General features: G+C 41.7%; 1 protein-coding gene across 5 annotated transcripts in view; it reads right to left on the reverse strand.

Annotated features, from left to right (window-relative positions):
- The window catches only part of CHL1 (cell adhesion molecule L1 like), a 286,834-nt gene that overhangs the window by 77,534 nt on the left and 182,251 nt on the right, over positions 1 to 27,049 (reverse strand). For all 5 annotated transcript variants that reach the window (XM_063121796.1, XM_063121798.1, XM_063121799.1 and 2 more), the window contains 2 exons: positions 19,541 to 19,646; positions 14,778 to 14,968 (listed from right to left, as the gene is read on the reverse strand). In XM_063121796.1, coding sequence (XP_062977866.1) covers positions 14,778 to 14,968; positions 19,541 to 19,646 — 297 coding nt within the window. The remainder of the gene's footprint in view (positions 1 to 14,777; positions 14,969 to 19,540; positions 19,647 to 27,049) is intronic.

A 27,049-nucleotide genomic window follows, 5' to 3' on the forward strand; every position in this document is an offset into this window, starting at 1 on the left:
GTACTCAAAAAGCATGCAGGCCACTGCTGCTGGTGCCTTCTATTCCCCCAAGAGTTCACCAAATTTATTCCAGACAGGCAATTGTGGTGAAGGTGAGCATATCAGCTCTTTGGTGGAGGATCATTTCTCAGTGAGGAAAGATCTAATATTATAAATCCTGCCTCCCCTGTGGGGATGTAATGATATTCACATTCATTTCCACCTATGGGGCCCTCTGTCATTCCCAGCACTGAGATTCCTTTGAGCTACAATTAAGATGCTAGAGGACCTTGTTCTAACAACAGGATGCATGTACATTTGTTGGTTACTACAGGTATCCCTGGTTACTACAGGGATCCCTGCCCTCCCAGTTTGCCAAGACAGTGTGGGAAAGCATACAAGAAAAAAAGAGACCACATTTTATGTGTGTTACTACATCTCATTATTCTTCCCCCCCACTTTAAAGTATTTTTATACCATCCCTTCAGTAACATTCCCAGGGTGGTTTAAGAAGAGAACAAACAATTGAAATGTAAATATAAACACTAAAATAAGACAAACACTACAAAATTATAAAATCAGCATATAGCAGTAAGGATATTGCATCTAAAAGGCTCAAGAAAGTATAAAGGGTTTTGCCTGGTGCTAAACCCTAAAAGCAAGAACCGGGCAAACTAATGTGGGAAGTGTGTTTCATAATAGAGGCACCACCACTGAGAAAGAGCTCTCTCTGCAGGCCACCTTCCGAATCACAGATAGCAAGGACAACGGCAGGAGGCCTGAACTGAAGATCTATGGGATAGATCTGAAGAGGATGGGATAGATACTTGCGAGTGGAGAAGGATGCATGGAATAAAGACACAGACACCAGAGCTTGGGATAAACTCTTTATTTACGTAAGGGAACTTTACCCTCCCTGGATCTGCATGTGAAAGTGCGGGGATCTAGTAGACCCTTTCTTCAGGCACCCAGCCTGCCAATAAGGGCGAGCCACTCCATTGAACACAGGGGTTGGGTAAACCCACCACCTTATTCAAGCTACACTTCAGCTTATGGGGGAACTGGCAACTGGCCAGCTGCAGAGCTCCAAATAGATGAGACAGGAGGGTCCCCAAAGGCAACCCATATCCTGACATGAGAGCTGCACAGCCCCCGAGGAGCAGGACCTCCATATATACCAATCACCAAAAAGGGCCAGAGGGCTCACTGTGCCTATTGCAATAGTGTATAAATTCCCACAGACCCCATCAATCCAATCTAATCCACTTATTTACTCACCCTTTGCTAATCTTAATTCCAGTATGGAGTAGGCAAACAACCTGTACACTATGATTCATGGCAGGTAAAATTCCTACTCAGCCTCCCTCCAAAGGGGGCGACTGGCTAATCCCCTACTAGTTAAAGAGAGGGAGGGTGGGAGCCAAGAAGCGAAAGAGGCCAAGCTTCATCAGGGCAGACCTTTATACCTCACGCCCACGTGCAGCATCTTTCTTCCCCCTCCTCTCCACCCGCAAAAGTCACCCCCTGCCCCAAGCCGTTCCAGCTGGGTGGGAAGTGGGCATCTGTAAACAGAATATTTTTATTGTGTAGACTCCACCACTGATGCGCAACCCTTATTCCGCCAGTCTGGCGTGCAGATTATAAGGGATACAGCACCGGCTCATCATATAAAGGTGTACATTGATTTGATTTATGTATTTATTACATTTCTACGCTGCCCAATAACTGAAGCTCTGTGCAATCATTTTATCATGATTCTGTATTTATCTTGTGATTTTATTGTTGTTAATTGTTGTGGCTTTTTAAAATGTTCAGTGGTATATATATGGATACATGTCTCTCCAACCTACGTATGTACAAGCTGTACAGATACAGACTCTGTGGAATTTCCTGAATTTGCACAAATGCATGCTTTCACAAATCCACACTTGTGCAAATGAGCAAAAAAAACCTCAAAATGAGCATTTCAATACTTTAGTCTATGGGGGAAATGTGCATCTTCACCTGGTGGGCTTTTTAAAAGAATATTTTACGTATGTTTCTGTTACTAAATTTGCATAAAATTCTGGCAAGTTTTAAAAAAAATGTTCGAGAAGTTCACAGAATCCATGTGACTCAGGAAAAGCCAGTCCACTGCAGAATCCATGGGTTGGATTCATAGAAATCATTTGACTCCGTTGCAGTTTTCTTTGTCAACCTTATTCATACATGGTTGTTCCAGGGCATATTTGTCCCCACAGCAATGCCGTTTTGTGAGATAGATCATAGGCTGGATGTAGGGCCATGCCCTTAGCTCTTTATTCTTTTCTCAGAATGGCTTTATAGCAAAAGTAGCTACAAGTTGGGATATTAAAAGTCATGCAGGTTCATTGCAGAAGTGGAAGGCGAAATAATGAGACGAGACAAAAGTATTGGGTTTAAAATAGGGCCACATTTGTTAAGTTGAGCGAAGGGTGATGGAGGCCTAAACGGGCATCCTGACTAGGCCACTTATAGGCTGCATTGGGATCAGGTGAGCCATTCGTATCCAGATAGGTGGTGCTCATATGTCACCATCCATCCTGATTCTTCTTTTGGGGTAGGGAGGCCTTCTGATGTCACTCCCACTCATGTTGCAAAACTCTGAGTAAGTGAGAAAGGTTGGCCCCAGAGGTAAACCTTATCCCATCATCTGGTGTCATAGGACTCCCAGCTGAGGGCCTCAGGTGTTACCAATCACATCAACGGTGCCTAAGAAGGCTCACCAACTATAACCTTGCTCCCAATGCTCATACACCTGCTTTTGGAAGTCCCATCAGATCCTATTTTGTCTCTTTACCCTCATCTAACTTGGTAAATTATGGAAAATATAAGAAAGGGGGTTTAAAAAATAAGCAGATGAGAAGGCTACTGATGATAGGGAATTAAACCACATTGATCTTTCTAATCTTTGTAGAACACTCAGAAAAATCAACAATTCCCCATCCTCTTTCATAAATATCCCTCCCCAAATCAGCCTACAATGAATTAAAATGGGTAGATTTCACCCATTGCTATTTAGCTTTGAATCAGCTTTCTAAACTGCGTTCCCAACTGCATTACCTGGAAGGTTTACAATCTGAAAGGTTTTTTCCAAGGCCAAAGAAGAGAAAGTCACCTTAATCCCTCTTCAGAAATCTGTATCCTTCCTCTAAAATTAGAGAATTAAAAAGTGTCCCTCAAAGGATGCAAAAGGATGGTGATATGGCAAACATGGTCTTGCATCTGGAAATCTTCTTCATGCAACCTGATTCAGTGAAATGAAATGACAAAAGGGGACTTGGCACAACTCTTAACGTTGCCCAGTTTGACTGAGCAGTTGCTATCAGCCACAAATGAGCTAATCTGTTGACCCCTACAAGTATGTGTTGACCCCTACAAGTGTAAGCGCTTTTGTAGTCAATCTCAAGCAATGAAATGTCTTCTTCTATCCCACTTATGTTGTATTTATGCCAGACTAGCAAATTCTCACTCACAGTGGCAGAATACTCTTTTCAGAAGTCTACAGTTTTGCAACCCAAGAATTCTAAATGTCTTCTTTCCTCCATGGTGACATATTGCAAGCAGGAGAAATGCCAAACATGGCACTGTGGGAGGTGACTGAGATTCTGAATATATATTCAAGTGGCAGACTTGTCTAGTAAGACTAAGCCACAAGTGTGAATGAGCTGATAGAAATCGGGCAAATACGTATGAACATCTTTGAGAGCCATGCAAAAGGAAAGACATGAATACGGAATCTGTTTTCTCAAGTGTTGAAATTCAGGTTGCTCAGGAAAATTGCCAGGCAATGATATTGTAATGCGATTTAGATCTCCTTCCAAAAGGTTTGCTTGCTGAGGTCCAATCTGGCTTATCATCTGGAAGGTAGAACAATCTCATGTACATGCAAACATTTCAAAGCTACTAATCTCATAGGCAGTTGACACTGTTATGGCCACTGAAGAATAAAGAGTCCATCTGGTAGCTGGTGGTAGTCTATGGTGACATTTGGTTGGAGTGGGAGGAAGCTGTCTGACAGAAAAAACAATCTTTTTATAGCACATCCTTTCACAGGTAAGCTGCCAGCCCTTATGTAAAGAAAAAATGTGTTCTGAGGAGGAAAAAATGCTATTCGCTCTATAAAAATTCAAGTTAGAGCTTGCTTCGTATTTTCACTCCATGCCCTTCAACTAGACTGAGACAAGAGTCTCAAGTATTGTTTTACCAAATGTTGACAGCATAAATCCAAAAAAGAAAAAGAAAAGACTTTTGAATCTGAAACATTGACAGGCTTCGATGACATGAAATTGGAAATATGGAATCATGTTTTGATTTGATTCCTGATGGCAGTAGTGACAGTGAGAAATCAGATGTGAAAATGATCGTGGAAATAATGTCTAGGTTCAGAGTCTCAGACTAGCTGCTTCGGTATAACTTAGCAATTCTTCTTCCTGTTCACGCCAGTGTTGTTTCAAGGTCTGGAATGCATTCAGCAATCAGCTATCAATTTTGGTGGTTTGGAAAAGGGATACTGAGTTGCCTAAGAAGAGTGAAGAGACTTTGCCAATCCTGGAGTGAATCTGAAATGGCAACATTACAAGCAGTGATGCCACTGAAAGTCATAACTAGTTGCCTCATAGTGTGAATCTAGACTATTCATCATTCTGAGCTCTGACTCAGACACCAAAATTGAATTATGTTCATAATTAAAATTAAGATTCATTACAACTTAATTTCCCAGAGCTGTTGCCTTTGCCTGTGGCTCCATATTGATCTAGTCAGCTTATAAACAAAACACATGCACTATTGGCCAGAGAACTATACATGCTGATGCATGGCATCCGAACACATAAGGATGGGAAATGAACATCTCATTAAACATTCAACACTCCTAAGATGCACTTCAGTGATGCACCTGTACCAAAATTCAGCCATGGGTTGAAGGCTCAGAATATAGGAGAACTTTTTTCTGAATTTATACGGTTGAACTCATAAACCAGATGCATGGTTCCGAATCTCAGCATAGTGTTTTGCCTATCATGAGTTAAAATTTATTTAATTTATTCTGTTCTGTTCCAAAAGCTTTTTTGTAAACTATCTCACACCCTGCCATTGTCATTTTTTTCAATGGAATAGTTATTTTGTAACATACAGCAAAAGGATCCAGTACAATACAATCCAGGTCTCATCATGAGCAACAACAACTACTGACCAAAGAAGATGCACATCCCCTTCAAAGGGTACAACCATTTGGTCCAATGGAATCCAGGTGAGCCTGACAATATGAATGAGCCTGACAATATGAGCTTGACGTGCATCTTCGTTGGCTGTGCCCATGGAAGCTTCTCCCTCACTGGATCAAGTATATAATCTAATGACACAAATCAGGAATGGTTGAGTCTAGGCAGCACCTAGATGGAAACCATCTGGCAACCTTGATACCATGAAATATGATTAATAAATGAATGAAATAATGCATATCTGAATGCCTTTAAATGCTTCTGTATTTAAATATTTATGATTGACCAGGAGTAGGCTATCAATGACTACCAGACTGTGTGCATCAGTTGCTGGGGAAAATGGGTGGGAGGGTGCTGTTGCTCCATGTCCTGCTTTGTTGGTCCCTGGCTGACAGCTGGTTGGCCACTGTGTGAACAGAGTTCTGCACTAGATGGACCCTCGGTCTGATCCAGCATGGCTCTTCTTATGTTCTTATGCCTACACCTAGAATACAGTGATGAGGCACTTCCATTGGGATTAAAAGACCTACAACGGCTGATATGACTACAACTATCTCTGTCTTATTTAAGCCCTGAATTGGAGATTGTGTGCTTCCAACCTCCTCCCTTCTGGCCACACCTCTTTGGGTGTTGAAGGATGCTTTTGTTAATGATTATCCCAAAAGCCCCATAACACTAAGTGCATGATCCAGATTACTCCCGAAGGAGATCCCCAATCACCCTCACAGTCCGTCACAGAGTGCTCACCTATCTTCTTACTTGTATCTGTTATTTTCCCGCACAACCCTGCTGCTCTGACCAAATAACTCACCTGTTTGTGTGGTACCCACCAAGCGCTACTTGCTGATCTCACCCAAAGATAAGCAGTGTAGATGGCAGAAACCTCCCCACCCCCAGGTCAATAGGATTGACCAGGAAAAAAATTCCTCCTACTTGACCCTTCTCTAACCAGCTGATCATACTCTGCAACGTAAGGGAAAGGGTGCCAAGGCTGCTGGAAAAGAGGGGCTGCTAGCGATGGCATGGGTTTACATACCGATGGCTAGCCCTGCCAACAGCCAGTGTCTGGATGCAGTATGCAACTGCGCACTGCTGTGCATGTGTGTTCTCTCTGTCCAAGAACTAGGACCCAGTGTTATCCAAGCCCTTGCCCAAGCCAAAATCCATTTGGGACAAGCAGCAATAGCAGAATTCTTTTATTATTATTATTATTATTATTATTATTATTATTATTATTTATATAGCACCATCAATGTGCTGTACATAGTAAAAGAATAAAACAGCAACACCCTGCCAGATAGGCTTACATTCTAATAAAATCATAATAAAACAGTAAGAGAAGGAAGAGAATGCACCAATGAGAATGCATTCACTACTTTAAATACAGACTTTTAAATACCAGTTCTGAAAGTTAAATACTGACATGCCGTGTTTAAAAGCCCACTCCATGTTTTCCTGTTATTTCTAATATATCAGAATCTATAGTTTCAACCCAGGGTTTAGCTAGGACTCTCTGAGCCTATTCAGGCAACATGCTAAGCCAATGCCATGGTTAGGCCGCTAACCCCTTTGCAGTAAATGGTTAGTGAGCATGTTTATGTATCCACCATGGTTAGGAATGGTTCTCACAATACACTGAGCCATGTTTAACTCAAAATGCTTATCCACCATGGCTTAGCATGTTGTCTGAACAGGGTCTCTCTCTCTCTTTCCATCTACAAGCTAGGTCTATATGCCACTCTGTTTCTGTGGTGAATTCTAAGCAAAAGTATTTGAATCTGACCTTGGAATCTATGCCAGATTTTTGAAAGCCTAATTTATTTTGGACCTAGAAAAGGCTATAAATATGGTAAGCATGGAATTTGGGAAATGGTCATGCTGCTTTATGTTCAATTAAAAGGCATGTTTAGATATCCAGCCTGAGAGCAGTTTCTCCTCCTTTTGGCTCTGGGAACAGTTTGATAATAAAAAGGAATAGATTCTCTCAGTTAAGCAGCTCAGCGGTTAGTGCTTTCACTTTTATAATTGGCTTCAATTATGCAGGTACTGTATAATTATTGGAGTTTGCTCTCTAATTTCCCACAACTGTAAAATGAGCATTAAACAGTCACATGGCAGAGGTGATGCTGCGTAGAGGTCTTATTTTGTTGTAAGTTTTGCATCTTCATTCTCCGAACAAAAATGTGGTTATTTTGACATCAAATTGGTTTAACAGTAATAATGATTTTTATTTTATTTTAAATTAGCGTGTTGGGATAACAAAAGGGGTGTGTAAACAACCCTTTTGCTTTCCCTGACAGCCTCACACTTTGCTTTCCTTGGGAATCCCACTGTTGTTAAGCAGGAGTGTGTAATCACCGAATAGCTCACGTGGCACAATTTATGCTCAGAAGCATGACCTAGCGTGACGTCTTGCTCCTTTCACTTTTATTGGGATGGTGAGTTGCCAAGCACCTTGCATCTTCTTTGAAAACTGCGGGCAGAGTACTGCCAAGTGCCCTGCTGTTATCATGATCTCACGCTTACCAGGCCCAGCTTCGATTATGTTCACGCACAAACAAAACTGATTTATTCTAAGCTCTTCTGCAGCATCACTTATCAAATACTGCCATGCAGTGTGGTATTGTACTGGGAGTTCCAGCAGTGCCAAAGGGAGAGTAGGGACCCTGAACAGGTGCAGGCATTTTACCTATCGTAAATGAAAGGCCAAATACATTTTGGGATATAACAATGTGTTTGGGTGATAAGCCAGCACGTAAAACTAAGACATCAACCGAAACATTAAAAAAAATGTGCCAGTTGAATGAAATGTAAGTCTTTCATAATCTTTGTACACCATTTAGTTTTACTGCTGCAATATATTACAATGTGCTGGTTCTATTTATGGTCTAAGGTTCCAGTCTTATGTACACTTTCCTGGGAGTAAATGCCACTGAACACAGCAGAACCTCCTTCATGACCCCCAAATGCAATGGTTTTACCAGAACAAACTGTTTCTAGTCCTGCTGGAAGGTTTTATTTTATTTATTTATTTATTTATTTCATTTATATCCCGCCTTTTTTCCTCCAAGGAACCGAAGGCGGCATACATAATCCTCCTCCTCTCCAATTTTATCCTCACAACAACAACCCTGTGAGGTGGGTTGGGCTGAGAGTCTGTGAGTGGCCCAAAGTCACCCAGTGGGTTTCCATGGCCGAGTGGGGACTAGAACCCGGATCTCCCGCCTCCCAGTCCAACACTATAGCCACTACACCATACTGGCTTCCCCTCATGCCATTTTTTCTCTGCTTTTTGGAGCTACTGCCATGTTTTCCCTTTTAGTACCAGACACTTTCTTCAATACTAGGATGAAATATTTGTATTAGTTTCATTATCAACCCAAGTTCCCATCAGAACAGGGAACGATGAATTGTGGGGGGTGAGCAGGCTGGCAGCAAAGTGAGAAGGGCTGGTAAAGAGCGGTGGTACAGCCGACCCAGCAGCAGCACCTCCTTCCCAGGAGGGGACTGCTGAGCCAATCAGTGCGATGATGAGTGTGGCCAAGGAGGCAGACCCGGCAGAGTCAGATCTCTCCTTTGTTCTGCCTCCAGTTCAATCTCAGGCAGCTCCAGGATTGCAGTTGATGACTCCCCCACCCACCCGCTCCCAATAGTAAGATGTCTTGCAGTGGCAGATGTAGACACCAGTTAATGGGGCTGGGAAGGAATTTTACCTGCCCACATATTGGCAAAGACTGTGCACTGGTGTTTGTTTGTTTGTTTGCCTTCCCGATTGCAAGATTAATTCCATTGTAAATAAGTTAATCTGGACTATGAGTAAATTCTTTGTGGATTCTTCATTGGATAACATTTATCACAACCTACGTAGATGTAATATGCATTGGGCTGGATCCATTCGTGAGAGGGATTGGGCTCCCGGCTCCCCCATGGTGAGGATTCCCTTGAGGGTTATTGGGGGCATGGCACCAAGACCAGACTAACATGGGAGCTGGGAGCTGGCCATGTCCATGGTGGTGGCAAGGGGCTCACATTAGTAGTCTGTGCCATGGCGTGCTCCTGGCATGCAGGCCAGAGGAATCGGTTGGCAGGTGGGCTGGCTGATTACAGGACCCATGCCCTATGCTGCCACTAAGCCTATTCAAGTGAGTCAATAAAAGTTGTGGCTAATTTACTATCCCACGTATGCCTCTGTGTCTATTTGTTCTCATCCCTTAGCCAGCTGGTCCCAATTAAGCACTGCCCACACAATTAATGCATAAATCTAATATGTAAATACGTAAAGCCCATAAATAGATCTATCAATCTAATACATAGTACCTCTAAAAATATGCAAGATCTATCAATGGATATTGGTGATGAAAAGCCAAACAGAGCTGCTATAGTTAGAGCCAGTATACCTCTGGTTACTATATCTTCGGGTCTAAGAATGGGATGTTATTACATCATTCCCTGAGGTGTTTCAATGGCAAATGGCTGATTTGATTTTTTTAAACCACAATGCCAGACAGATGGGCCACTGCTCTGGTCTAGCAGGCTATATGTTCAGTGATCTTTGTGAGAAAAGTAGGCATGTGCTCTGCTCCGATTAGAAGCGGAGAAGCAGGAGCAAATTGACCTGCTCCGCCTTGCCCAGAGGCGGAGTAGAAGCGGACCGCGGACCCCTAGAAGCAAGGCAAAGAGAAGTGCCCATTTTCGGAGCGCTCCGGTTTCCGCGGTCCGGTCCGATCGCCATCTTGAAACATTTCGCCCATAGGATTGCATTGCGGAAAAGAAAGGGGAATAACTGTGTTGTTTTTGAAGCTATCGTTCTGAAAATTCTTGTGCTCAGAGAGTCATGGATGGGGGTCATTTTGAGACTACTCTCAGCTCTCTGTGTGGTGCGGGTCGCGAGCTAGAATTTTTTAAAAAACCGGCGGGAAATACCTTTTTCGAAGGGCTGAGGGGCAGAGTCAACTCCCGGTCATGATCACATGATCCCAAAGTTGGCGGAGGGGATAGGCGAAACGGGTAACTTGGGATTCTGGGAAACTTCTCTTTCTTAGACTGAACGGACTTTTCCCAGTGTTTTTTAAAACAGTAGCCCCACCAAATGCACAAACATAACCTGAAATCATATACTAAGCCAATAATAAGAGATAGAAACACAGCACTGCTACCCACCCTAACTTTGGGGAACAACTGAAAAGATGTGGTGCAAGGGGATGAGCTCCCCTAGGGCATGCCATGTGGACGTGCCCCCACTCTCTCCTGTACTTGGGGGGCTATCACAGCCCTCCAAAGAGAGTAATCCGGTGGAGCAATGCCTATCATGAGTTGAAGTGAGCGTTCTACTTCTCTTAGTGGTGGAGTAATGTCTTTCATGAGCTGAACTGACAGCGTTGCTTCTTAAAAGACTGGTCACTAGCACCAGTCAAATTGGCAACTGCTTCCCCCTCCCCCGGGCACGTCCCCCTATTACTGGTAAAAGACAGATATAGCCTTTTTTAAAAAGTTCTTCTTGTTGTTTATTCAGCAATACTGCTGCTTTTAATTCTACCCCTCCTTTGTTTATTTATTTATTTATTTATTTATTTATTCCATTTTATATGCATTACTGGCTTATCCTTGGCTCACTTCCTTATGCCCCCAGAAATGTCTGCTGCCTGCCTGCCTTCCCTCCCTCCTCCCCTGCCCGCCTCGCAGGGATGTTGTGTGTGTCTGGCTTTGACTCAGGGGAGAAGTCCTTCCTGCACTCAAGTTAGACTTTTGGAAGTTCCAAATCCATTTTTCAAGTGTGGAAGAAGATTTCATAGGTTTATATCTACTCCCCAATTCATGGCATGTTGGGATTTCCTTTGAAATGGCCCCATTGAGATGTCTGCAGGTTTAAGCCCCGCCAAAAATCAGGGGATGATGGGACTGCCTTGAGTCTTGGCGTGCGTATGTATCCCTGGACAAGCTATCATGGTGGCGAGTTTGAGATTTTTAACGTGCAAATTGACGGAGCTATGGAAAGAGGTGTGAATGGGGTGTTGGATTTTCATAAATTCCCCAAAAATCAGGGGATGATGGGATTGCCTTGAGTCTTGGCGTGCGTGTGTATACCCCCATGAGGTGTCATGGTGCCAAACTTGAGGTTTCTAACTTTCACAGAAAAAAAGTTGTATACTTTTTTAGCTTAATGAAAGCCTATGGGGGGGGAAAAACAGAGCTCCGATCCGGATCCGGAGCTCCGAGCGGAGCGGAGCGGACATAGGCGGAGCGGGGGCGGGGTGGAGCGGGCCGATCTGCAAATCGTGGATCTGGAAGAGAAGCAGAGCGGGGGGTCCGTGTACACCCCTAGAGAAAAGTCAACTGGTGGGAAGAGAAGTTCCCAGGGTCTACTATTCATAAACACCATAAGAGAGATGGTGGAATTTGCAACAGGGAATGAGCGGGGAAAGAAATCTGGGCTTCATGGGACTACAGATTACCACAAAGTGAAGTAGCCTGTCCCCAACACCAGTAATCAGCCTGAAAAATGCGACTCAAATGGGAACTGAAACTTCACAAAGGCAAAGTAGAATGAAGACTCTTTTTAGGTTTAAAAAATCAGCAGTAAACCTTCAGTATTTGACTCCAGACAGAAGCTGGAGTCATTTTGGTTCTGCTGATGTGAAACGCAGAACCAAAATGCAAATGCTGCAAGAAATCCCCCATTTCTTCTTCTTTGTACTTTCTTTCTTTCTTTTACTGGAAGGAAACTGCCAAATTGCTTGGCATGGGAGAGGGGAATAGGTGGGATGAACCCTTCCACCCATACCCCCTGTGACCACTTCTGTACACTTCCACACTTGTCTACTATTGAATTTGCTTCTATAAGATGGCCACCAATTTGGATGGCTTTAAGAAAGATTGGACAAATTCATGGAGGAGAAGGATATCAATGGCTACTAGTCCTGATGGCTATGTGCTCCCTCCAGTATCAGAGGCAGTAAGCCTCTGTACACCACTTGCTGGGGAACCTGGGCAGGAAGGTGCTGTTGCACCCATATCCTGCTTGTGGGTTTACCACGGGTAGCTGAATCAGCACTGTGTGGATTAGATGGACTAATCTAGCATGGCTCTTTTTATGTTCTAGTACACATTATTCAGTCTCTAAAAGGGGCACAGCACAGCAACATGGCTATCCACTGAAGCACAGTTTTCCTCTACACTTCTCTCTCTCTCTCTCTCTCTCTCTCTCTCTCTCTCTCTCTCTCTCACACACACACACACACACACACACACAATTCAATCCATTATATATCTACTGAATTTGTCTTTAGATTAGTGCTGCAGACCCACCTAAGAGACAAAAATGTGATGAGAACACACTGACCTAACCTGCGGCAGGGAAAATGATTATGGATAACACAGTTACCCATAGCTGTGTTATGGATAACTGTGCCTCAGTTTTTGAGTTCTTCCAAGTGCAGAAAGTTACTTTGTGGGGTGTTTTTTTTAATAACAAGCAAATGAATAAATAACAGAAATCGATTCAAAACGTTGTGGAAAACAAACAGTTTTGAAGGGATCAATTATCATTTTATGTAAAACTATGCAGAGCAGGTAAAGTAAACCTCCAAAGGAAAAGAAAGAATGCAATATTAAACACAGCCTACCAAATCAAATCATTTCCTGGCGCTGAGAGCTCAGATCTCATGAGGATACTGTTTAAATTGTCTCTATATTAATATGCCTACAGGCCTACTCCCTGGAGAAAAGGCATGGTGGGAGTCAGTCAGCAAGTTCCAGAAAACAACAAATGTTACACACCAATGAAAATATATGCATGCAGTTTGAGATCTACGGTAGGAAATTATTGTTTGGGGGTAATTTCCCATGCAGGTTATTAATGTATAATTATTGTACCAGTTGCTCTCAAACCAGGTCAAAACGAGATTCTCTAAAGACTCAGCTAATTGTTTAACAATTAAGTTGCTGAGGTGTTGTTACCTCAGTGTTGTTATCCTATCTATGCCAGCAAGACAGCACACAGAGTTTCTGCCCCAACCACGGCCCTTTCTTCCTGTCTTGGATTATTCACAGGTTACTGTGAATTTCCGTTAACTCCTCAAAGGCAATGACTACTCTACTGTTCAAAATAATTTATTCTGGACAGAAAGAAAAGTGAATTAAGAAAGCTGAACTTGACAAATTTATTTCTGTCACCTCAACCTTGTGAGTCATCCATTGAATGTATGAATGTAACTAAAGTTAAAAAGACATGCTAAGCCATGGTAGTTCAGCACTTCGAGCTAAACATTATAGCTTAGCATGTTGTGTGAACCATGACATAGTGGGCCGTGGGAACCATTCCTAACCATGGTGGCTACTTAACCATGGTTTAAACACACTCACTAACCATTTGCTGCAAAACGGTTAGTGGCTTAACCATGGCTTAGTGCGTTGTCTGAACAGGCCCATAGCTGTGATGCTAAGAGAGCCATAGTCCATTGCTGATTCTTTTTTCTTTTTTTTACAGTTGGAGTGTTGGAACTGAAGATGGAACTATAAGTAATGAATTCTTTGAATGTAGAATGCTACTAAGCAGCAAGAAAATGGCAAGAAAGGGAAAGTGGTAAGAGGTGCTGAATCGTTCCTCACATCCACTTTTCTCCTGCAACTCCTCCTGACAGTCACTTTTCTTCCACTTCTTCAATAACCCTGACTGGCAAAGACTGGGAATAGCCTGAAGATAGGGGTTGTGGACAAGTAGAAGGGTTAAGTATCTTTCAGCCTTTTTCTTGAATCAGTCCACCATCCTTTACTGTTGCTTGGTTATGAGTGTCATTCAAAGACATAGGCTGTTTCTACAACTGCCTTTTCCCCTGGGATCGTCCCGGGATCATCCCCGTGCATCCAAATGATGCACAGGGGATACCAGAAGCAGGCAGGGATGATCCCTCCATTTTCCTGGGATAAACTTTAGGTGCAGAAAGGGCCGTAGACAACAGATCTGCTGCTGTCACATGTCGATTGTGTCCTGAGAGATTAATAATGTGCCATAAAAACCAAAACAAAACAGCTACCCTGTGAGTCCATGGATGAAGAAAGAAACATTTGTATCCATGAGGAAGGATATTAGGCCTAACGAAAAGTATGGAGCACATGCTTTCATCTATAAGACCTGAAGTTAAATTGCTGACAACTCCAGTTAAAGGATCTCAATAGGTTTGTTTATGAAAACAACAACACATAGCTTTCCCTTCTCCCTTGACTTCATTGTCAGACCAGCAATGTTTTCTGCTACTCCAGTGAATGCTGCAGAAAGCCCTAGTTCCACATAAATTGTTCTCAAATATGCCTTGCAAGAAGTGGATGAACAGAGTGGAATCTGCAAGGGGTACTTAAGGCTCAACAAGTCCTCAGTAGAGTTTTCCAATGAAATCAGTTGTGCATTTCATTTCCCCAGCTCTCCTGAGCAGTATTCCTATGAATCCCAAATCACTCTACAAAATCTGTGGTAAAATCAAATAACATAGCAAACTGACTATTACGCCAACCTTGCATGTATATTCTTTAGATGATGCATTCAATTAGCACAAAAAACCTCACCTGGAACTATAAGTTCTATTTCTTCTGATATCGAACTTCCCAACTCATTCGAAGCATTGCAACGATACTTTCCTTGAAAAATGGTTATGTTGCCACGGTTCTTAATAACAAATGTTCCTGAATTGTTGGATGGAATTATCCTTGAGTGGCTTAGTAGATCGAATGGTTTCCCATCTTTTGTCCAGTTAAAGCTGAAAAGACAAGAATTTTGCATGTGTAACTTGGACACAGGGTCACACAAAACATTCTGCTAATCACATATACCAGAACTCTGCAGGACTGGCTTCCTTACTTTACTCTAAGCACACACAAGCCCTATTTGGACTGGGACTATGGCAATTTGGGAGCGGGGATTTAATTTGCCCCCAGCCTTTGCAGGGTGGTTAAAAAAAGAAGTCTTAATTGGATTTTTTAAAAACAACAACAACCCACAAACGTTTTATAGACAAGGGATGGCTGATCAGGCATGTACATGATTGCAAATACTCATGTTATTATTTTTACTTTTAAGTTATAGTGTTTGTTCCCAGGTAAATATGTTTAGCATCAGGGCAGGAGAAACAAACTCCATCTTATTCTTCCAGTCATGATGGTACTATGATTTAGGTATATTTAACATATGAAACTTCAAATGGTGAGCATAATAATAATAATACATTTATTTCTTACCCGCCTCTCCATTTTGATTGAGGCGGGGAACAACAGTAAATATAAAATACATAAAACTGAACTAAAACATAATATACATTGTTAAAACATCCTAAAAACATTTTAAAAACATCCTAAAATTTCACTGGATAGGCCTGCATATTTGAGGTTTCTTTTAAACAGTGTTGGCAAACTGTTTGCTTGGTTTTGTTTTATCTTATCAAGAATATAGAACAGTTTTATAGAGCATGGAATAGCGCAGGCTGGGGACAAGAGAAAGTTTAGCTGTGTGTTTCACAACCGAACTAATACAACAGAGCTGTCTAAAGGGAGACCTAAAATTACCAGGCTGTACCACTGGCTTCTGAATTCTTAATGAAAGATTGTTACTTGGGCCTGTTGTAGACCAATAAAATGGAGGCTGGTGTGTGAGGCTAGACTCTCTCTTTTAAGAAGTGGAAGAAAATGAAAAGATGGAGTGGAAGACACATTAGTTAGAAAACTTATTTCACAGGAATGGTCACATGGGGGGGGGGAGGAGGAAGCAGACGGCGTCAAAAGGACCCACGAAAAACTGTGAATGGCCAGTAACAAGCATGCGATAAAACATTCATCTGATCACGCTCTAAGTCAGATCAGGATTGCCCTAAAAAATGTGACATCTCTGTTCGCACTCTAGTTTTATTAACACTGATAATCTGTTTATGTTGTGGATGAGTGAATTTGCAATCCTAATAACATACAATGTCACTGTAATATATTGTACTCCATTGCACTTATAAATGATTTTAATAAGTTTATAGGAACAAAATCACTGACACAGTTTTCATGGGACATTTTGTTGTAAAGGCAGTTGATATATATATGGCGGCTTGTTCTGTATGAATGCAAAATAATACATTACACTTTTGGTACTATAAACTTTACTTTGATGTGCCAACAACAAGAGTATGGTGGAGATCATAAAATACAGTGGAGAGATAAAAGGCAAAGTCTTGCAGAAGGCATGTAGGCAGCTGCTACCCTCTGATGGCTATTACACACTTCATATAATTTGCTAAGTGTGCACAATGTAAATAAATCATGGCATCATGCTTGCATTAGCCAATAGCTCTGTCACAAGTAGGAAATACAAGTCTGGTCCAAGCAATTTCATCTTAATAAACCATGGTTATTAAGCCAAGAATGTGTGTGGTGCCCATGTGTTCTCCTCCGTTCATACATGGGCTTTGGTACTTCTAGCATTGTTAGTTTAAACAACAGCTTTCAATTGCGAGTGGAAAAGGAAGCATAGAATAAAGACACAGACACCAGAACTTGGGTTAAACTAGGGCCTCTTTATTTGAATAACCTGGGTAGTTCACCCCTCCATGGATCAGCATGTGAAAGTGCAGGAATCGATGTGTCCTTTCTCAGGCCTCTTGCCTGGCTTTATGGGCGAGCGCTCTCCAAAGCCAGGAGTCGGGTGAAACCTGGCTCCTTTCTTATATGCCACTCTGCAAGTGTGGGGAGACTGCCTCACATCACCCGCTCCCTGTGCCTCACAGCTCAGGGTAGGTGAGGCAGGAAGGTCTCCAGAGGCAAACCATATCCTGACACGGGAGCCTCACACTTCCCTAGGAGCAGGTCCTCTGGATATGCCAATCACCAAAAGCTGCTCACCGTCCCTATTCTGATATTGTCAATTCCCACACACCCCACCACCTTAGGCACCCTACCCACCCCATCCGGGATAAAATTCCCACAAGCCCGCATGCAGATCCTGCAGGAAAATATCATTCCCTACATCAGAGAGGTGAACTCTGTCTGCCCTATAAAGTTCTGTCCTGGAAGGTAAAATGGCTGGGTGGGGGATTACCCAACCCCTCTGACCCTGCAAGGGCAGACGAATTTCCCTCTTAACTTTCTTGACCGCCCTATTTAAACTACGGGGATCCAGCATCCAGTGTCATTGGTGCCAGGGTAGCATATTTGACCATATGATCCACGTATCTGGCCAATGGCTCCAAATTGCTCCAAAGTCCACCCTAGCCTGAAGGATTTCCATTGTGTTCAAACAAAGAAACTGTGGCTTAAGCTCTGTCTACAAGACACAGTATAAAAACTAAGTGTGATTGGGGTTGGGGGGGGGCATTTATACAGGTGACTATAGTTTATTAAGCTGAGGTTGTTACATCCGAATTGCCCCAGTATGCCATGGCTGAAACAACAGAGAGGTGGAAGTTTGGGATTAGATTCTATAACGTTAAAAAAAAATCTCAAAATTAGATGTGGGGGAGATTTTAAAGCTCAGCTAAAAACTTTTCTTTTTCCTAAAGCTTTTAAAACTTGATTTTGTTCTGACTTTATACTGTTAGTTTTACCCTACCCAGTGCCTGTTTACCCTACCCTGTGCCTGTTTGCATTCTCTTCCCCTCCTTATTGTTTTATTATGGTTTTATTAGAATGTAAGCCTATGCGGCACGGTCTTGCTATTTACTGTTTTACTCTGTACAGCACCATGTACATTGATGGTGCTAAATAAATAAATAAATAAATAAATAATAATAATAATAACAACAATTCATTGGTTTTTATAGAAACAACAGAGCTGGGGCAGGGGAAAAGTGAGTTTAACACTTCTCCCAACAGTTTTCCTGTTTTTCAAATTACTAGTCAAGAAGAAGAAGAAGAAGGAGGAGGAGGAGGAGGAGGAGGAGGAGGAGGAGGAGGAGGAGGAGGCAGGCCATGATGCAGATCCTTTCCCTTCTCTGCAGTGGGTCCAACAGCCACTGGAAGTGGGGGATAGTGTGGTGAAAAGGATTCAACATGACACCCCCCCAATGTTCATGGTCCAATTAAAATTGCAGCTCCTGCATGTTTTTAAGCTTGAAAAGAAGCCAGTATATTCTACAACTATCTCCCATGTCACATACACTTTAACCCTTAAGTTTTCGTTCCTGGAAAGACCCCTATATCAATTGGATCAGCCGAGCTTGAACTTGTTCAGGTTTTCCAATTTCCACCTCAGAGCTAACTCCAACCTGGGTCCTTATCTGGGTGTAAACTGTCCCCCACCACACACACATGGAATTTGCACATATTTCAGTCTATTAACCAAAGTGTGTTTGTGTACATTTTAATAATGTGCCATCTTTATGTGCATTTTGTAAATATCCACATTTTAAAACACATTTTTGTTGCTACCTCACTCACACCGCAAGCTCGAAAATGTGGATATTTACAAATATCTGACCCCCATAGCACTGACCACAAATAGCCATCAAGTCCATGTATGGTTCTTGGAAATCCAAGTTGGATAAATTCTTGTCAAAAATGAACTGAAATAAATTTCTCTCCCATCCCTAAGCTACATGCATTGAAAGCAGGCACTGGGTGAGCCAAGGAGGTTGGAGAACCGAGTCAGCTGAATAGCCTGTTGCTCCTCTCTGCCCACTTGCGTGCCAATCAGTGACTGAGGCCTAACTTTGACGGCTACACACACATTTGCATGACACAGTTTTGAGGTAGGAAGAAACTCTCTCCTCTTCTCCCGATTGCTACATACTCTGATTCTCAACATGCCTCATCCCAAGAGGCAGAGAGTGACACAGACCTCATCTCACAGAGAATTTGCTCTGGCTTTTGAGAAAAGTTCCCTGACTGAATGGGGATGATACTGGATGCCTTGAGGGGAGAAGCTGAAAGGCCAGGAAGACCAGCATCTCACGAAGGCATCAAAAATAATATGAGGGCTGTATAAATGCTGTATAGCAAAGATGTTTGAGAAATATATAGGGATTTACTATAACACAGAATGCCAGAACTGGAAGTGATTCACAGCAACTGGCATAGTGCATTAGCACTCTCTTCTGCTATGCACTTTGATGCTGATGTTATTCCAGCTGCAGTTAAACACAGGATATGAAGTTAGATCACTGGTCAGAAGCTGTTTGGCTAGTTTTATATTTTATCAATGATTGGATGATCTGTGCAGCTGATGCAACAATAGTGGATGTTGATGATGATGATGGTGGTGGTGGTGGTGATACAAAATTGTGCTAAGCAGCAAATAAAATAGTACTGAGCAAAACAGTAATAAATATCTACTCTAAAATTTGTTGCAGAACACTTACGTTGGGTGAGGGTTCCCTTTAGCTTCACACTTGATTGTAAACTCTTCATCAAAAGGGAATGCAACTTGATCAGTTGATTGGGCTGTGATTGTTGGGAGCTGTCGCACTGAAACAGAGAAAGGGAATATGGTCAAATAAAGCACATTGAAGCAATGACCCAACCAGACCCAAATGAAAAAATATAAATTATTTCATTCTAACATGTCAGGTTTCTACTGCAAGAAGCTTAAATTTGAGAGATGAAAATGATACCTGAACTCAGATTAATTACTGTTTTAGATGGAAAGGCTAGAGTTCTAGAATTATGAAAAGCTTTGAGTTAGAGGAGAAGATTCATGAATGATAACAGAGAGGGAACATAATGAATCAGATCAATTGAAGAAACAGAATGACTTGGAATAAGTTGTATATTTTAAGAGTAAGTGATATAGGGCAGGGAACAACTAAAATATAGGGTGCAGTAAAGTCATCACAAGACACTTGTGGAAGTAACCAAGGAAAGTTTTGCAATAATCATGAAAGCTCTAACCATTTGGGTCTCATTTCTTAAAAAGCAAGCTCAATTCTCTACAATGTAACAGCCCATTTTGTTATAAGACCTTCAAAATACAGGAAATTTCTAAAGTGTAATAGCGCCTAAGCTGCAGTAAAGCAAAAGTGCAACAATCCATCAACAGCAAAGCTTTTTCTGGCTGTATAGGTTAGAATTCTTTATGTTCTTTTCTGCTCTGTAACCAATTCATCTTTGTTGTTTATTCGTTCAGTCGCTTCCGACTCTTCGTGACTTCATGGACCAGCCCACGCCAGAGCTTTCCGTCGGCCATCACCACCCCTAGCTCCCCCAAAGTCAAGTCTGTCACCTCCAGAATATCATCCATCCATCTTGCCCTTGGTTGGCCCCTCTTCCTTTTGCCTTCCACTTTCCCTAGCATCAGCATCTTCTCCAGGGTGTCCTATCTTCTCATTATGTGGCTGAAGTACTTCAGTTTTGCCTTTAGTATCATTCCCTCAAGAGAGCAGTCTGGCTTGGTTTCCTGGAGTATGGACTGGTTTGATCTTCTTGCAGTCCAAGGCACTCTCAGAATTTTCCTCCAACACCACAGTTCATAGTTCATAGTTAAGGACTGCCTTATTTCTTCACTTTCTGCTTCTTTCTAACTCTAGGTTAAAAAACCACAAATGCTAAAGCACTCTCTCTGAAACAGTTTCACAGTGGGACTTCTATGAAATAGTAGTTGGATTCTTGACCCTTCAAAATATCAACATTATTCCAACCAAAGCTAAATATTCCATTCTTTTTTCAGGAATGGAAAGGGAGACTGGGTTCAGACGACATACCAACAGTGGTTTAAATAGTTGATGGTTGGTTATTTAACCCACCATGGTTTATTGTGTTGTGTGGAGGGATTAGTTTTAACCAGTGGTTGGTTATTTGGCTAAAATAACCAACCCAAAGAACCAACACTTTGCAGAGTTGGCTATTTGAATCACTGTTGGTTGTCATGTTATATAACGGGCACCACTGGATATTTTTGTCAGCCACTGAGTCACAACGCAAGAGCGGTCAAAGCAGTGGTTGCTGCTCTAGTCCAGCTGGCAGGATAGATTTTTGGCAGCAGTGGCTAATGGGATACTAGCAGGAGGACTAAGGGGGGGAGAGGGGGATGAGTGAGTCAACTCAGCGTGGACTAATAGTCCACGCTGAGTTGACTCACACTGATCCTAATCCACAGCATGGCTGATTATTATCATGTCGTGCAGGAGTAACCCCTGGATAAACAACTGTCGAGTTAATTATTACCCACCGTTGACTATCGGTCTGAACACAGCCAGAGAGTTGCTTAATAATTACATGTGTGCTTTAAATGAATTGAGTTTGGTAGGAGGACAAACCTGGTGTGTGTACAAGGTGTGGAAATGCCAGGCCTCCAAAATGAATCCCAACATGGCATTCCTGTACAACGCTCATTCATTTGAGTTTGGTTTGACCAGGACAACTTCCCAGCAGTGCTTTTTAAAAGGAATCTTCATTGAGATGAAATCACAATGTTTTAATCTAACAAAGAGGTACTTTTATTCTTTTGTAAAAAAAAATGTTTTGGAAAACTAATAAAACCTTAAAAAATGCAAAATATTTAATAAAGCATACTATGATGATGGCATTTTCATATTAAATATGTTTTAATGAAATTTAGCACTTATGTTTTCAGCCATAGATGCTAATTGGCCCTGTGAGGAAGAAGAAAGAGCAAGGGGACAGGAGCAGGCAGAAGAAACATCATGGTCTGCTCCTGTTGGACTCTCTCTCTCTCCTCCCTCCCTCCCTCCCTCCTGAACTCCTGTTCCTTGTGTGTCATGTCTTTATTAGACTGTAAGCCTGAGGGCAGGGACTGTCTTTTTTGCTAAGTGTAAGCCGCTCTGAGAGCCTTTTTTGGCTGAGGAGCGGGGTATAAATATGATAAATAAAATAAAATAAAATAAAAATAATCACTACCTTTTTTTTACTTCAACTCTCTCCTCTACTGAGCCTCCACATCTTTAAGATGATTCACTATGTTTTTAAACAATCCTCTCCATCACCTCTTACACCAGTAGCAATTGGAACAGTCTCATTCTTTGAGTGCCTTTTTAAAAAAATCCTCTATATATATTCCCAACACAGGTTACAGTCCAGCTGGCAGGATAGACTTTCAGCAGCAATGGCTGATGGGATACTATCAGGAGGACTGAGGTGGGGGACAGTTATTCCCCCCATTCTTAAAACCTCCTATTATTTTAGTTCTGGAAAATCTAAAACTAAACCTCACGTCAAGGCCAAAACTTGGTCCCTTTTCACTGATTGCCATTTTCTGGAGCGCTGCCGGCCAGTTTTTAGTATGCTGTGATTCTAATTCTTGTTGGGGAAGGCTGGGCTTGTCCTCATTTTAATCAGCTATGCTAGTTGGGGAGTGCTGGGAATTGTAAGACACTTTTCTCTCTCTAAACATGTCTAGGATTGTACCCTTTATCTCTCAGTTCAGACTGAAACCTAGGTCTTCCTCCAATCATATATAGAAGAGTGGGCAGAGAGCTGTGTGCTTGCAATCTGATTGGCTCTCACATTCCAGTAAGTTCTTCTCTATTGGCCTTTTGGGCTACCTATTTGTTAAGGGGGCTGAGTAAGACCACCTTGCAGGGAGGTGGGAAGTTATATAGCCACTGGGTCATTTTGATATATTGGTTGGCAAAAGATTCAAGACATTATTTCAGTGGCCTAGTTCTGGAGGTGATACCAGAGTCTAAGCCTGAACACATTTTGGAGAGCAATTATGTAAGGATGAATCAGCCTATTTCTGGTCCATATAACTTTCACATGCATTCAGCCATGTAACCAATCTATCTATCAATATAGATATAGATATACAAAATTGTGCATTTCAATAATAATTATATTTTAAAACGTATTTTCTTCTAAAATATACATTTATGAACTTATTTCCTATATTTTAAATATAACTGGAAAAACTAAAATTGAGCCAAGAATTGCATTGTAAATATGAAAACTGATAGCTAACAAAGACTGACTTATTTATATATATATATATATATATATATTTCATTTTATTTAAATAAAATAAGATCCAATGTGTGCATTACTCTGGAAGTTGCAGCTTAGGTCATCTCATTTTGAAATAATTCAAGCATCCCAATGAGCAACATAAGATCACTTTCTTTGGGTTGGTCATAATTTCCAGGAATTCTGTATAAATAAGGCAGTAGAGTTAAACTGCTCAGAACCTAATATAAATTTACTATACCGTTATTGGTTTTTAAACACATAGTTAAATAAGAGATATTGTTACTGGACCTATTGCTTGGGATGACAACATAAATCCCTCAGTTACCAAGGATCAGCATCTTCATTCAAAATCATGCATTCTCGGTGGTAGAATGGGACTCACTGCTATGCAAATCATCTGTTTCATGGATTTACATTTTTTTTATTATCCTAAAGAAATTAAAGTGTTGTGAATCTCCACATAACCAAACTATAAAAATGGAAATTGTGCCCTGAAGAGTAATTGACCATAATAGAATTACCACTTCGTTATAAATTACAGGAATGAATATTAGGGTACTGGCTAGAAACTCTTTAAGCCCAGTGAACCAGAAAACTCAGTGCTCATAGAAAATGTGGTATCTTGCTGCACCATATGGTATCTCATCGTCTACATCTCCAGTGGCACCAAGCTTTGCCTAGCTTGTTTATAGCCAAATATAATTCATGTTTATTAAAACCATAAAAAAGCTTCATTAACAAAAATTAAGAATCAAATGGAAATGTAGGGTCAAAGAAAGGTCAAGGAATCTGGGGCCTGGGATGATTGTAGGGAATAGATCAACCAGAAACTATTTCTGTGGCTTCTCAGCAAATTTGAATGTGATTCTGGAAAAGTAATTCCTTTTCTTGACAACTTGAGGCCTTTCTCCTAAGCATTTTAGATTCTAGATCTCACTGTTCACATTTTCCTATTGACTTCTGGAGTAGTTGCTCTTCTACGTTTCATATTGTATTTCCTCTGCTGATTATTGTTGTTTTTATTCTTTTATCATATAATCTGGCCAGATAAATTTTTGTTATTGGGCACACACTAAAAAGAGACTTTTTAAAAGTCTATTATAATAATAACTGATTTTTCCCCATAATCAGATTCAGATTCTCTGATGAGATTGCTCATGTTCTTAACCTCAGTAATATGTTCGAAAGGTGTGCACCTAATGACAGCTTAAGGCAACGTTATCTGAAGGACTGCCTCCTCCCATTAGCACCTGCCTGGACCCTAAGATCATTTTCATGGGTAAATGCTGGAGTCCCTGCCAAATGAAGTGAGGCGGGTGGCTACTAGGAAGAGGGCCTTTTCTACTGTGGCACCCTGGCAGTGGAATGAGCTTCCTAGAGAGGATCACCTGGTGCCTACATTGTACTCCTTTCGGCCCCAGGTGAAGACCTTTTTTTATTTTCCCGGCATTTTAGTAATCTAGTCTTTTAGCTCTCCTGTTTTAAATCTTTATTTTAAATATCTGAATTGCCGCTAGGTTTTATTCTGGTTGTACTTTTATATTGTAGTTACAAGCTTTTATATTTTATATTTTTTACACTGTACCTTGAAGTTTTAAGTTTTTGTGAGCTTCAGCTATGGAGTGTACATAAATGAAATAAATAAATAGTTTATCAAAATTAGACAAAACATCTTTCCCACTTCAGTATGCATTTTGTCTCCATCCCATTGCTAGAACAGTACATTAGATGATATGAGGTACCAGGCAGCAAGGGCCTCATGCTTGCAGATGTACATGGAAGTGTTGATTGACAATAAGCGTACCTCCACTTAGTAAAATTTTGGAATAGAACAGCCTTCCCTTCTACCTGAGATGGAGCAAGGTAGTTTTAGCTGGAAATGAAGTCCCCAGAGGAATTTCTTGGTGCCCTTTCCTGAATTGACAAATCCCCCCTCCCCACTCCTACACTTCATGACTGGTTCTCCAGGTTATAATGGTCTGCTGGGGTTAATTTAGCCAAGTATGTAAATAATTGTGACACACATACAGGTTCAGTGTAAATAGGAGCACATGGTATGCTGGTGAACACTCTGTGCTATCACAGTGGGGAAGAATGGTGCAGCAAAGAATGGTAAGCTTTGAAGAAGGAGATTCATTTGTCCATGGTTGGCCATGGACAGTCCCACTCACAGGAATCTAGTATATTCAAATTAAAAGGACTTGGAAATGTGAAACCTCCTACTTGTAGGGGGACAATGACTGAAAACCATTTTACGGCAATCCAGTCCCATATCCAGATGGATCCTTAAAAAGAGTCCCAGACATGTATAGGCTGCCAGCTCTGGAAAGTACATTCTGAGCATGCTCAGAACTTCCACCTTCTGTTTTGAACAGCTTCTCTGCCAACAGAAGACTTCAAATCTCACCTTTCCAGCACGGAATGATGATTCTAAGCATGCTCTGCAACTTCCAAGTAAACATGGTAAAAGTAGAAGATTCCTCATAGGGATTCAACTGGTATTAGGTGGAACTGCACTCCCTCTGAAGGCTCAGAGTCATCGCTGTAGTCTGCCTGGCTCATTGCAGAACTATGGTAGCCTATTACAAGCTCTGGAGTACCTTTTAGCAGTTTTGATTTGAAGTCAACTGTGGGGATGTATGAGAAATCTGTTTCAATTTGTTTTTGACAGGGATGCCACAAGAGAAATTGCACATTTTCCCCTCCAGGCTAATGGTAGGTGCTATTAGCATAGAAGGGGGAATGTGCACTTTCCGGAGGCCCTGGAAAGTGTGTGCTTCCCCCACTCCCCGCATCTATGGGGGGGGGGGGCTTAAAGGCCCCATTAATGTAAGTGCACTCTTGCATTAATGGGGCCTTTAAGGCCCCCGTCAGTGCAGGGGGGAGCATGATTTCCAGAGCCTCCAGAAAGTGCATATTTCCCCCATTGGGTTAATGGTGGCCACCATTAAGGCAAAGGAGAAAAGGTCTGAAGCAAGGGGTGATGGCTGCCAAACACTCATCAGGGACTCGTGCAGCCCAGTTTGAGGGGGTGGGCCATGTGCACAGAAAGGTTTGTGAGCTCTTGCGAAGCGGACCCTGCTGGGTCTGTAAAGCCCTAGTTTTTGATCAGCATTTACCCAGTTTACACCTCCAAACCAAATACGGACTTGAACCCACTTTGTGGTCGAAGCCTGAACATTTCAAAACTTGCAATGTGATTTGCTGACCAAAAACAAAAGAAGGGCTGGAGAGCATGCATACATCTGAAAAATTTGCAGGAAAACGCATACTTTTGAAACATGCTTTAATCTATGTGAAACAAGTGAGTACATTAAAAAGATGAGCACAATTGATGTGAACACTTGGAAAAAATACACATGAAAACATGCATGATTTGCAAGACTAAAAAGAAGAGAGATTGCAATCTGATAGGGATATGTGTCAGAATGAGCTTTGAGGTGGAATTTGAAGAATTTGATGAGCTCAAATGTGGCTTGTGCATACATCCCTAATCAGCGGCAACCTTGTCTAGGGAAAGTGGACGTAGCCTCAGTTATGTGTGCCCTAGTCCAGACTGGACTACTGTATGAGCTGTTTGTGAGGCTGTCTTTGAAGGTTATTCATGTTACATCTATTCTGTTCCAGCTGCTCTGGGTACAAGTGCAGGTCTGAGTCCAATCCAAAGGTTGTTTTTTGACTTTTAAAGGTAAAGACACTGGGTCCAGATAATTTGAAGGGCTACCTATTCCCATACATACCTTCTTGTACTTTAAGAATATCTTTGAAAGCCCTACTCCAGCCTTCCCCAATCTAGTGACCTCCAGATGTTTTGGACTACAACTCCTATAACTGTGGACCATTGACCAAGCTTGGCTGGGGCTGATGGGAATTGGAGTCTAAAACTTCTGGAATGCACTAAATTGGGGGAAGGCTGTTCCTACTCATTCACCTGCCATTAAGACGAGTAA

Source organism: Elgaria multicarinata, chromosome 3 (assembly GCF_023053635.1).
Source record: "Elgaria multicarinata webbii isolate HBS135686 ecotype San Diego chromosome 3, rElgMul1.1.pri, whole genome shotgun sequence".
NCBI classification, from domain to species: Eukaryota; Metazoa; Chordata; class Lepidosauria; order Squamata; family Anguidae; genus Elgaria; species Elgaria multicarinata.